Source organism: Colobus angolensis, unplaced genomic scaffold (genome assembly GCF_000951035.1).
Source record: "Colobus angolensis palliatus isolate OR3802 unplaced genomic scaffold, Cang.pa_1.0 Scaffold286, whole genome shotgun sequence".
NCBI lineage: Eukaryota > Metazoa > Chordata > Mammalia > Primates > Cercopithecidae > Colobus > Colobus angolensis.
This window is the reverse complement of record NW_012116110.1, coordinates 2,321,722-2,335,442: the sequence shown is the minus strand read 5'-3', so window position 1 is coordinate 2,335,442 and position 13,721 is coordinate 2,321,722. Positions and strand designations below refer to the sequence as shown.

Below are 13,721 nucleotides of genomic sequence, written 5' to 3'. Positions count from 1 at the left end.
GGAAGATTCATAATTATCATTATAATTAATGTAACAACAACTAAGATTTCTTGAGGTTTTACTAAGTTCTAAGCATCAGTACAAGCACTTAACAGATATTAACTCATTTGACCCTTTCCCCACCACAGCAGCTATCTAGGCTGGAAAAGAATAAAGAATGATACTTCCTCCAGCAAAGGGCTGTGATTTTTAAGGACCTGTCCAGTTGAAGGAGTGATGAGACAAGATATAACTGGTACAGAAGGGCTGGGTGATGCTCTCCATAGGTTTCACTGTGCAACTTGAGTTGCGATCACATATATAAATTTATATAAATTGGGTAATCCATCTGCTTTAATAAAATGTGTATGCAACCATAGGGTGTAGAAATTTCAAAGATTTTATTTTTTGACAGGATGCCTGCCGTTTTTCTCTCTTGACTCCCGCTTGTTTTATTCATTTTGGGGTAGTTGCCAATTAGACTCAGTTGGTAAGTATAATTAACGGAAAATGTGAATTTCTTCTTAAACTCCAAGAAATTAACTACAGAGGTCTTCATTTCCTTTACAATTTCCTAACAATATCACTCCCTACAACTGTTGTTTTATCTCTATCTCTTCTGACATTCAACCACACCAGAAATTAGTTACTACCTATTATTTATCATCCTAAAGATACCATATAGGACAGCCTGGCAGCACTACTGGGACACTACTAGGAGGGAATAAGCATTTATTTAGGTTCCAAGTACTATGCTAGGCATTTTCATATATGCTATCTCTTTTAATACTCACAAAAACCCTTCAAGATAGGGATTATTCTCTTCCTTTTATACAGTTGAATAAATGGCACCTCCAAGAGGTTAAGTCCTTGCCTTAAATCCGATTAGTGGGACAGCTGGGTGCAAACCTAGGCTGACATAATTCCAAAACACTTTCTTCTCCTTTCATCCTATACATGGAAGCATTATCTCATTAAAAAGAAAGGCTCCCCTAAAGTTTTGTTACCTTGGAGAGTTTGAGGGTCATTATTTCATTCAGCAACTGTTCTGAGCACCAACTCTGTGCCAAATACAGGTTGAGCATTGATTCAGTTGGAATGGGTCATCAAGCAAAACTTTGGGAAGAAGATGGTGGTTAGTTGCAAGATGGTGGAGAAACAACATTAGGAAGAAATACAACAGGGTGATGGAGAGGAGCATGAGGATGGAGGCAAGCAGAGGACCTCCTGATCATGTACCCATAGGACAGGGTGATGGAGAGGAGCATGGGGATGGAGGCAAGCAGAGGACCTCCTGATCGTGTACCCATAGGTCAGGGTGATGGAGAGAAGGGTGGGGGTAGACGCAAGCAGAGGACCTCCTGATCATGTACCCATAGGATAGGGTGATGGAGAGGAGCATGGGGATGGAGGCAAGCAGAGGACCTCCTGATCGTGTACCCATGGCTACAGTCTTTCTTCATGTGACTCGTGGACTTCCCTTTGTCATCCTATGCCTGAGAATATATGAAGGAGGCTGGGAAGGCAAAGGGACGTTCAATTGTCATCACTGGCATCTTTTTTGATCATTGCACCATCATCAAATGCATTGGGATAACCATGACATGAAAATTTCCATCATTGGGCCCATAACTGTCCCATGAGAGAGATTAGAAACACTGTATGTTAAAGGTCATAGTAGAACTTCATCCAGGGAGCTCTTGAATTAGGAAGGAGTGAAATATACTCTCAAAGACTAATAGTTCTGGGTCCAAACCATGTAACTTGAAAAGGAAGTGAAGATTCCCCTGGACAGTTTACACATATTGTCATGCATTGCTTAACGATGGGGATACTGTATCCTCAGAAATTGAATCATTAGGTGATTTTGTCACGAACATCATGGAGTGTACTTATACAAACCCGGATGGTATAACCTACTACACACCTAGGCTATATGGTATAGCCTATTGCTTGTAGGCTACAAACCTGTATAGCATGTTACTATGTGGTAGTGAATACTGTAGGCAATTGTAACACAATGGTAAGTATTTGTGTATCTAAACATAGAAAACACACAGTAAAAACATTGTATAAAAGATACAAATAGTATACCTTAATAGGGTACTTACCGTGAATGGTGCTTGCAAGACTGAAAGTTGCTCTGGGTGAGTCACTGAGTGAGTGCTAGAATATTTTTGTACACTACTGTAAACTTTATAAACACTATATAATTAGGCTATACTACATTTATGTTTTAAATTTTATTCAGAACTAAATTCACCTTAGCTGACTGTAACTTTTTTACTTTGTAAACTTTTTAATTTTTTTAAACTTTTTGGCTATTTTGCAATAACACTTAGCTGAAAACATAAGCACATTATACAGTTATACACAAATATTTTCTTCATTTGCTGATTCTATGAGCTTTTATCTGTTCTCAAAATTTTTTATCTTTTTAATTTTTAAACTTTTTTCTTAAACGTGAAGACACAAACACACTCATTAAACTAGGCCTGCACAGTGTCAGGATCATCAAGATGTCGCTAGGTGATAGGATTTTTTCAGCTCTATTATTACCTTATGGGACCACCATTGTATTTGTGGTCTGTCATTGACCGAAGTGTCGTTATGCAACACATGACTGTATATCAAGAACATCTTATTTCCTTCTGTGGGTGCTATAATCTGTTCAGCCCAATCACGCAAACTTTCTACTGCCTCAAACAGTCAAGCGAAAGGCCTTCCAAAACACAAATGCCAAATTGATGATTAGTTCACTTTAGACTGTAATGACGTCATTTTTCAGGTGCTCTCAAGTAAACACGTTTAAAGCTTTTCCCGCCTTTTAGAGGGTCTTCCCTCTAAGGAATAATTTGTGTGGCGAAAACAACACAATCTGTATCCCTGCTTTTTCATTTTATGAAACGACTTGACACAGTTGGCTGTGTCACTGAAATATTTGTCATGCTTGTTAATGAAAAGTTACTTTGTCAATAAAGATAATAATGAAGCCAAAAAAATAACTTTGAGAGAACAGAACAAATTTGAGTGAAACTGGTTTCTTGGTATTGGCTTGTCATGTTTATCTCACCCATTTTCCTATTCAAGCTAAAGACCTCCCTTTTTTCAGCAAAGAGACTTTTCTACATTGGAATTAGTTGTTCAGGGACTGGGATAGTTCTTGTAAACAAGTAGGTCTGAACAGGAGAGCTGTCCACCATTCTAAGACTTCTTAGACTTTTACATTCAGGGAAGAATTCTGAGCTCTCTTTTCAGATTAGAAAGAGTTGGGTCGCAAATGTTTGCCTGGCATTTTGGTCTCAAAGTCAGCAAAGTTTACTGTTGGTGGTTAGATACAATAGGTTCCTAGCATAACATAGAAACCTGTTATCTTGATGGAACCCAATATCTTCCTTATTTCATTACTAACTACCTTTCATATTTTTCATCTGATTTTATAGCTTCTTCACCTAATATAACACCATGTAGATCTTATGTCCCACCCATTTCAAGATACTTGCAGTTTCCCTTAAATGATATACCTACTGGATGTGGTTTTGTCTCTTTCTGACATTTGCTAAAATTTCATTCTCTTCTCACTCTAACTTCCTGGCCAAAACCTACATTTCTTCTAAGTCTCAGATTAAAAATCATCTGTTCTCTGTAATCTTATCAGAACTCCCATCCCTCCAACTCATCCCCTGGTATCCTCCTGGGCCCACATTCACCTCATCCTCCATGCTCTTGCTGCACTCTATATCAGCCTCTCCCACGTACAGCTCCTTTTGGTAGAATGGAGCCTTCATAGTCTCCCATCTACCTTCACAGTCTCCCATCTTCTGTAGATTGTGAGATCCTATAGAGCACAGCCTGTGTCTTATTCATTGTTGTCATTCTGAAAACCTTGCATAGTGCCTAGCCTATGCAAGTAGGTGCTCAATAAATTGTTATAAGCATCACTATTTGATTTCCCTGGCTTTATTTTTAGCTCTGATTTCCAACCTGACACAAAGATGTAATAGAAGGGATTAGATACTAAAAAGCTATATAGAAAAAAAAGGACAAATCATAAAACACTAATGACATAGGAAGGCTCGGGATAAATAAATAGCAACATGTACAGGCAAAGACCATCATGCATACTTCCAATTCGTGGGCATAAAAGCATTTAGTCTGAGAAAGCTGACTGTGTTCCTGTTGAATCATGATTGTTAAATCATTTTTATCTTATGAATTTAGAGAGTCTAATGATATATATTTCACAGCAGTCAGTGTACCATGGCCTCAGTATTTCCATTTCCATGGAAAAAGAAATAACTATTGATTTTCCTCCATTTATTCAAAAATGATAATTGCCCATGGTTGCTTTTCAGTCCAGATTAGGATCATTCCATTCAGTAGAAAAGGATGCTAATTTTAGAAAGTTAGACACACATAAAATTAATGGGAAAACTTATGCTGACCAAGCACTTTTCTGCCATGATCAACAGTTTTATAGCGAGATATATTTAGGGAAGATAAGGTGTTTCATTCCCTGGGGATGTTAAAGAAAAGCAAGCTGAGATTTTAATTTGCTTGAGATAATCATCTTAAAACCAGGGACTTTATCATAGGACCCTTCAAAGTCTCTTCTTAGGATTTATAATTATTTGTCTGTCTCTTCAAAGTATTATTTAGATCATGTCAAGTCATTGAAACTAATAGATGTAAAACTGAAGAATCATTCATATAGGCTTGGGAAATGATTGTAAATAGTCCTCCCAGATGTCACTAATAAAGTTGTCATAGTTGTCATAGCTGTTAGCAGAATAGAAACTTTTTTTTTTTTTTTTTTTTTGCAACAGAGTCTCACTCCGTTGCCCAGCTGGAATGCAGTGGCACGATCTCAGCTCACTGCAACCTCTGCCTCCCGAGTTCAAGCGAATCTTCTGCCTCAGCCTCCCAAGTAGCTGGGACTACAGGCGTGCACCACCACGCCCAGCTAATTTTTGTATTTGTAGTAGAGACAGGGTTTCACCATATTGACCAAGCTGGTCTCAAACTCCTTACCTTGTGATCCGCCTGCCTCAGCCTCCCAAAGTGCTGGGATTACAGGCGTGAGCCACCGTCACTGGCCAAAAACTTTTCAACCTTGAACCCTCAGCTCAAGATCATAAACCCCTGAGGCAAAGGAGGAAAATAGAGATTTTATGCCCTAAAATGGCCAAATAAGGAAACAGTTGATTTTTTTTTTCTTTTTTGGCACCCATAGCTGAAACAAACAGCTCTTCTCCTCATGAACAGGCTGTTCTCGTTCTGTGTTGGAGGCCAGGTTTCAAAGCTGCGTAATGAGTTTCACGTGCTGCAGCCCAGCAGGCAAACATTCAAGTCCCAAATCGCAGGCAGAGGAAGCAAGAACTCTCATTGGCTAAGGAGCCTTGGCATCTCTGGGTTCACATGGGGTACTGGGCAATTCCTGCTGGAACGAGGCAGGGTGAACAAACAGGTGTGCCTGTGCTAAAACAGGGAGGAAAAGATTGAAGAGTCAGCTTTTCTGGTCATCAAACAAATCTGAGCTGAGCCCTTCCTCATTAGCAGCATTTCTTCCACCCAGAGGGAGAACAGAGGAAGTGCACACTGACTCTGGTGCATGATAGAATTTAGAATAAAATCCTGCGGGAGGCTGAGAAACGAGCTGCAATTAAACATGGCGTGCCCGCATGAAGAGTTTGGGGAGAAGTAGAAAGTTCACTTTATCTTTGTATTTCCATTCTTAGATTCTATTTTTGCACATGTAAAGCAGGATTTGTTTTCCTTTTGTTTATTTTTTATTCAAGTAATAAGAACTCTTATAGGGTGTATGAATTATTGTTCATAAACTTAGGTATGTAGGAAATGTCACTTGGTAAACATTTTCTTTTATTCAAATAAACCCAATTCCAAGACCCTTTCCACCCCATTTTTGGTAAAGTCAATCTTAACCTTTTTTAGGTCTCTCGGTCTGTCTCTGTCTCTCTCTCTCTCTCTCTATCTCTCTCTCTTTCTCCACCACCCCACCCCCCGCACCACTGCCCCTGTCTCTCCCTCACCCCACCCTCCTCCTTCCTCTGCCTCTCTTCTCTCTCTCTTTCATGATCATGCTCCTTCTCTTGTGCCTACAGAGTACTTGGAATGTTAAGAAAGAGCCTCTTAACTTTTGTCAGCTGAAGTAACCACTGATAAATTAATTGTCTGTGCTTGCTTGATCTCTGCAAAGTGGGTTGCTCTGGAACTCCCATGCCAAAGTAAAGCCAGTGGGACCCTGGCTGCAGCCGGCATCACTGGCCAGCCGGGTTCAGCAGCCTCAGGTTCAGCATGCCACAGTGGACTTCACAGCAGTCCCCCTAAGACAAGTTGCCTGCGTAATTCCTAACTTTATGGAGTTTGCATTTGCAGGGGAGGAGATAGAAAATTAGCAAAATATATAGTGTATTGAATAGTGATAAGGGCTAAGGAGAGATAGAAAGCAGAGAAGGGAGTGCAGAGTAGGAGCCGAAATTTCAAATGGAGTCATGGGGAGGATCAGGGGAGAAGGGAAGGGAAGGGGAGGAAGGACAACCAAGAACTGAGTTTGGGGACAGTCTTACTGTCAGACGTCAGGTAGGCAAGGAGGAACTAGCAAAAAAGAGGAAGAAGGAGCAGCTAGTGAGGTAAGAGAGAAACTGGGAGAGAGAACTGAAGGGGAGAAAATGGAATTTTCTTTAACCCTTGTAAGTTTGTAGCTGAGACAAACCTCTGTAACAAAATAATGAGAGAAAAAGAGAAAAACAAACTATTAACACATACAGTTCACATCACGCAGGGGATGTGTTCAAAAGCAGTGGTTTAGAAGTCTACTTGCATAGTATATCCAACAAAGAACAATAGTTTTTTGGGTGTTTGTTTGTTTGTTTGTTTGAGATGGAGTCTTTCTCTGTTGCCCAGAGGTGCGATCTCAGCTCAGCGGAACTTCCGCCTCCTGAGTTCAAGGGATTCTCCTGCCTTAGCCTCCTAAACAGCTGGGGTTACAGGTGCCTGCCACCATGCCCAGTTAATTTTTTTTTTTTTTTTTTTGGCAGAATTAGGGTTTTGCCATGTTGGCCAGGCTGATCTCGAACTAGTGGACTCGAGTGATATGCCCACTTCAGCCTCCCAAAGTGTTGAGATTACAGGCGTGCGGCACCGCGCCTGGCCAGAACAGTACATTTTGGGAAAGTGACAAGGCAGAGAGGAAGGCAGTCCTAGGCTCCCAGAGGTGGGAAAATGTGGGAAGGTAAATTGATAGGGAGTAAAATGTCCTCACTCTAGCTCCTCTCTGAGGTGATAAAGGTCTGTTCAAAGAGAACTTCTATCTTGTTTTCAGGTGGGAGAGGTGGGAGTGAGGAGGGTAGAAAGACCTTTTGTCTTCTAATTCTGCTTTTAGGTAAACAGAGGCAAGGCAGAATCTCTCCAGGAATTGTTGTGGCTTGCTATAGGTAAGAAAGGGGAGCTCAGGCAGCCCTTTCTACAATTTTAAAAAATTGTATCATAAAAATATTTATGTCAAAGAGGCATATTTTAGAATGGAATATTCTGGTTTCCTTCAACACTGTCTGGAAGCCAAAGTGAAGAGTATGTTTCCAAGAGGAAGGAATGAAATGGCCAACTGTGTCAAATGCTACTGACAGGCCAAGCAGGAAGAGACCTGGGGACTGACTGTCAGGGATGCTGCGAGTCCCTTCTTCCCTCTTGTCCAAGGTTCAGATCATTTCTTCCACATCTCATCTGCTCTCACTTCTCCCCCATCAAAGACACTTGCCCTCCTCTTCTTCCCCTTCAGAAAATTGCTAGACTTAGGACTTTTTTTTTTCCCCCCACAAAAGTTCTCTAGGCAGGTTCTGTTCTCTAGCAGCTCTGGCCAGCAGCACAAACCTCTCCTGAGAATAGACACCCCAGTGGCCTCTTTTGAAATGAGAAGAAGGAAAAGCAAATGGAAAACAAAATCTGAATTAATTAACAACTCAATAAATTAGCCCGCTACACAGAAAAGATATTCTTTACTTTTAGGCAAAGCACCAAATAGTAAAGGTACTAAATATATAGCCAGGCAATTTTTACTAGTGCAGTGAAACCCCTGTTAAAATAGGGTAAAATCGTAGCATGTTTGTTTTCAAATAGTCCCAAACAGCTAGTTTTAGGGACTGAATTGCAAGAACAGGGCATGTCTCCCACTCTTTGCCTCTATAATAAGAGTGCTTATTGTATCAATCCTGTACAACCAAAATAGGCATCAAAGATTGGCTTATACAGCCAGATTTCCAACTTGGTTAGTTTCTTATTGATCACAGGCACACTCAGGCTTAACAGACTAATATACGTTTCCTTATGTAATTTATCACATTAAACCCAGAGGTGAACAAACTACAACTAGTGGGCCAAATCCAGCCTGCCATCGTCTGTTTTTGTAAGTAAAGCTTTACTGCAACATAGTCACTATAACTACAGAGTTGAGTAGTTACAACAGAGTCCATCTGGCCTGAAAGGTGAAAATATTTGCTATTTGACCCGTTACAGAAAAAAAAATTGCTGATGCCTGGTTTAGACTTTAAAATAGACTTCTGGAAAAAACATTGTTCATGGTTATTTCAATCTCATTCCATGGACTTTTGCATTAATTTGCTCCAGGAAGCACATGTTAGATTTCACTTCTTTTCACAGGCAAAAATCTCCTTTCCCTGCTGCTTTACGCTGGGGCACTGGTTCTCAAAGTATGGGTCCTGGGACCATCAACAATAGCATCGCTTGGAAACTTCCTTGAAATGCACATTCTCAGGTCTTATTCTAGACCTGCTGATCAGAAGCCCTGGAGGTGGGGTCCAGCAGTGTGGGTGTTTTAATCGCTCCTCCTTCAGGGAATTCTGATGCACACTAAAATTGAGAGACATTTGAAGTGGAGATTTCTACACACCCCTTTATTGGGATAATTTTCAATGAATGAATTAGTTTTTGCACATTAGAATCAGGGTTTTAAGAGAAGTCCTTAAAGTGCCACTCTCTTATTTATAACATTAAGATAGTCTACTTTCTACAATAATGGTATTAGCCCCTAATGTTGCAATCAAATAGATCCTTTGGTGGCAGCAGTAGAAAGAAGCAAGTAACTGTTTCACAGACAGGACAAAGTAGGATATGGGGTTAAATACTCCAGTGATTAAGAACCCAAAGCACCCATTGCCTGTCTCTAGGCCATGACTGTCTCCTCATTCCTCATCATCTCATTTCTGGATGGGGCATTCATTTATAAGAGAGAAAAGTAGAAGGGATTTATTTCCAGCACCATCAAGGATATGCTAGAACATGAAAAAAAAAAATTCAATTTATATTTTCCCCTTATAAGATTTATGCAGGTGCTGCTATATTGCGGCTGTTTTCCTTTGCTTAATGATCTAATCCTTCCCTGGAGCTTCATTTCCATGTAGCTAGAGAAAGAAATAGCTCTGTTAATGAACAGCTGTGATTTAGAGCGAGAAACTTGATCCCAGGAAACAGGAAGGGGCAACAGTGAGCCTTGGCCCTTTTAAGCCAGAAAGAGAAGGAACAATGAACAAATGCGGGTCCCTTTTTAAATATTTGAGATTTATATCTATATTTGAAAGCTACCAGAAACCAGTTTGAGACCCGAAGATATGAGCAAGGTAGAGTGACTGTATATACTGGTTTGTTCAGGATTAAATAACTCTAATTTATACCTTTTATCCCTGAGTAATTATTAATAATGACCCCTTTACTTGCATGTATGTCCTGATTGTATGACAAATTCGATGGTCACCTCAGTGAGAGACAACTCAGTAGAGCATCAAGAATTCAGACTGTAGGTTTCCTAACAGGACTTTGCTTGAAACCCATTTCTGACACTTATTAGTTGTGTCAATTTTGCAATTTACCCTTTATGCCTCAGTTTCCTTAACTGTAAAGTGGAAATGACAATACAGTCGACCCTTGAACAATGCTGCCCTTAGAGGGTTCGTCAAAAATTCGTGCATAACTTTCGACTTCTCAAAAAAAATACCATCAATCGCCCACTGTGGATCAGACGTCTTATCTATAACATAAACCACCAATTAACACATATTTTGTATATTACATACTGTATTCTTACAATAAAGTAAGCTAAAGAAAATCATATTAAGAAGATCATAAGGAAGAAGAAAAGAAAATGCATTACTCTTCACAAAGTAGAAGTGGGCATCATGAAGGTCTTCATCCTCATCATCTTCATATTGAGTAGGCTGAGAAGAAAGAAGAAGAGGAGGGGTTGGTCTTGCTGCCTCAAGAAGTGGCAGAGGTAGAAGAAAATCTACATACAAGTGGCCCCATGCAGTTCAAACCCATGTTGTTCAAGGGTCAACTATATCTTTATCAGAAGGTTGTTGAGCAGATTAAGATACGCAGCCCACCTGCCTGAGTGCCTGACACCCAGCCAGTGCTCAGCAATGGCTACTTCTCCTTAGGGAGAGAGAATAACATTAATTTATCCGGAATAATTACTCTGGGATGACAGGTATAAACTATCTACATTCAATTGGCCCAGTGGACTTCATTACATTAAATCATCCACTACAACCCAGAAATTCACAAGCAACTTTGTTTTTAGTTCCATTTGTAATGAGCTTTTTAAACATGCTGCCATGTTGCAGTTGTTTTTTGTTTCTAAGATGCATAAATTAAGGACTTCAAGAAAAAATTGTCTTTCAGAGAAAGTAATAGTTGTACTTGAAAAAGAAAGTTTATGTTCAGAGTTGAACCAGAGGCTCAAGTTTGTTCAGTGCTGCTGCAAAGCGAATGTCAGAAACAGAAATGACTGCATTGCAGTTCATGGTGTTGGAGTTTGGAGAGACCCAGTAAACTGTATCACACTCTTGACTGGATACAATCAAGTATCAAGCCTTCAAATTGAGAGCTAGACACCACAGTCAGGCAGGTGGAGATCAAGATATCATTTTTATTAATGATGAAGTTGTTGGAATCAATGACTTAGTGTGAGGGTCAAATGGATTTGCTGGCCTGCCTCAGCTCTAAGAAACTCCACCAGAGAAGAAAGATTGGTCTGTAGCAGACATTTTGTACCAAGATGACTGATTGGCACTGGTCCCTGGAGGGAAAGGAAGAAATAAGTTAATTTTCCCATTACTGCAGGATTAGCTGTATCCAATCAAGAAACGCAATAGTAGCCACCAATCAGGTTATTCAATTCTATATGTGGAGAGAAGTAAAGGAAAGACAAGAGGCTAGATGTGCCATTCAAATGGAGCTCCCTGCACATGGAAACAAGGAGGGAACTCCTTTTCCAGAAGAAAGTAGGTTCCCCACAATGTTGTCACCCATATTTCTCACTGAGGATTTAGTCACAGTAAAGATTCGATCAGATTAGACTTAACAAGTTATTTTTCACAAAAGATGCCCAGATAATCAAGTAACAATTTATCACTTTTCCCAAGTGTGGATCAGAAATTGGATGAAATACCATTACTAGATCCAGAGGAATCATTGCCTTTCCTTTGTCTCATGTATGATAATGGTTACTTTAATGACCTTGGTGGTGAATGAAGGTCATCCCTAGCTTGCAGCATCTGAGCTGTGAAAACATACCAGTCCCCTCAGTGGGAACAGAATTAGGTTTCCATTTCAGTCATATAGTTCCTGTTCATTTCAGCTGGAGGAAATCATAGCTTTGTAGACATCCTTCCAGCAAGGGGAAGAATGTAAACCTTTGTTAATGTTTTCTCCCTGGTGGCCGAGCTACTTTGTCACTTTAGCTGGGTTCAATTCTGAGAAAGAGTGAGACTTCAATTTAAAAGTGCGGGACAGCTGAATTGAAATTGGCTGTTCAAGTCCCTAAGAATCTGGGCTCTTTCAGATGTAATCCAGATGGACAGGTGAAATGCAAACACCCACCCAAGGCACTCAGCATGTTCTTCTCTAGGTCTCTGACCACTGCTGAGACCCCGTAGTTAAGGCCTGTAAAAGGACACCATGAGGCCACCCAATTGGCTGTCATCTCCATTTTGGCAGGATACCTTCCAACAGTGTTGAGGTATGACAAGCAACCCCTTCATGATTACCACGTTACTCCCGTCCCTTTATCTCTTCTAGTCCTAAGGTATGATCCTAAGCATTGTACCTTTTTATTTTTGTTTTATTTCACAAGCATGTATTTAAACTACCTTTTGAGTGTGAGGCACTGTAAGAACCAGAATGTTACCTGAGAGGGCTGGGGAGTCTGTCAGAATGAGTTTACTTACAGTTAAGTAGAGGAAGTTCTCCTTAAAGCAAGGCAGAATACAGTAATCACCAAAAGACATTCTTTTTAAAAAATGGGATCATAAAGTAATGAGTAATTAATACCTGCTGAGGAAGTTAGGAAGGGCCTCAGGAACTGGTAACATCTGAACTATGAAGTTTGACTTAGGGGTCTCTGAGGGGTTAAATAGTACCCCCAGGGGCCCTGGCATGGTGGTTCACACCTGTAATCCCAAAACTTTGAGAGGTCAAGGCAGGCAGATCACTTGAGCCCAGGAGTTCTAGACCAGCCTGGGCAACATGGCAAAACTCTGTCTCTACACAAAATACAGAAATTAGCTGGGTGTGGTGGTGCCTGCCTGTGGTCTTAGCTACTCTGTAGGCTGATGTTGGAGGATCGGTTGAGCCTGGGAAGTCAAGGTGGCAGTGAGCCAAGATCATGCCACTGCACCCCAGGGCCTGGGTGATGGAGTGAGACCCTATCTCAAGAAATAAAGAAAGAAAGAAATAGTATCCCTTTTCAGCATCCAAGTTCTGACCAATTCGAGAAATAAAAGAAGTACTTGGCGGAACTCAAGATATCATTGAAAGTTACTTATAGGGGATAAGTGAACAGATGGGACTTTAGTTTTATTGGCCAAGTGGGCTTAATGACGCTCCAAAATTGGGCAGAATCCTATGGTGAGTCTTCACCTCCTCACCCCAGTGAACATCTTCAGGGTCTGGGTTCCCGAAGGAGCTGGGAGATCTCAGGTTCTCTGAAAGCAGGCAGATGTCAAGAGGAAGCAGAGCTAAGCAGAGCTGAGCAAACCCAGTTAGTCTTTTCAAATTCACTGGGTAGCCAAGTGAGTAAAGGGGCAGAGAAAGTCCAGGGGTGTACATAGGAAAAATTCCTCCTCTTGAAACCAGGAATGAAGAAAGACACTCATCCGAAAATTGGTGTGGCTAAGAGAAAGTTTAAAAATCACCCTGCATGGAAGATGGTGAGGATACTCTGGTGAGAATAGGATCAGGTGGAGACAGAACTCTGGAAGGAGATGGGGAGATGAAGGTTGGGTGCAGAACAAGGAGGAGAGTCTTCCATATCACACTAAAGGAGTGGGCTTTTCTTAAAAACAATGGGCTTTTCCTAAAAACCCACTGTATTTTTACAAAAAGACTGTATTTGTGAGTGACAGCTAGCAGTTAAGTGAAGATCGTTATATTAGGGAAGTCAGTCAGGAAGCAATCTCAGTAGCCCACAGGAAAACCAGTGAGCACAGACACTGGGGATTTGGTATAATTCCTGATTTCATGAGAATTTAAATCACATCTGTCTACTTTGCATCACAGGTCAGTTGATGAAGAGAAAATTACTCCTATCATAAATAATTTTAAAATTTCTGTGGAAATAATTACATTGTCATTTAACCTATCTTTTTTTTTTTAAGAGACAAGATCTCACTCTATCACCCAGGCTGAACCACAGTGGCACAATCACAGCT

The 13,721-nt window shown here is 40.6% G+C and overlaps 1 protein-coding gene across 1 annotated transcript in view; it reads left to right on the top strand.

Moving 5' to 3' along the window:
* Window positions 1-13,721, top strand: part of TRPM3 (transient receptor potential cation channel, subfamily M, member 3) — a 588,224-nt gene that overhangs the window by 317,737 nt on the left and 256,766 nt on the right. Inside the window, exon 7 of the mRNA XM_011948911.1 lies at window positions 395-469. Within this exon, the coding sequence (XP_011804301.1) occupies window positions 395-469 (75 nt within the window). The remainder of the gene's footprint in view (window positions 1-394; window positions 470-13,721) is intronic.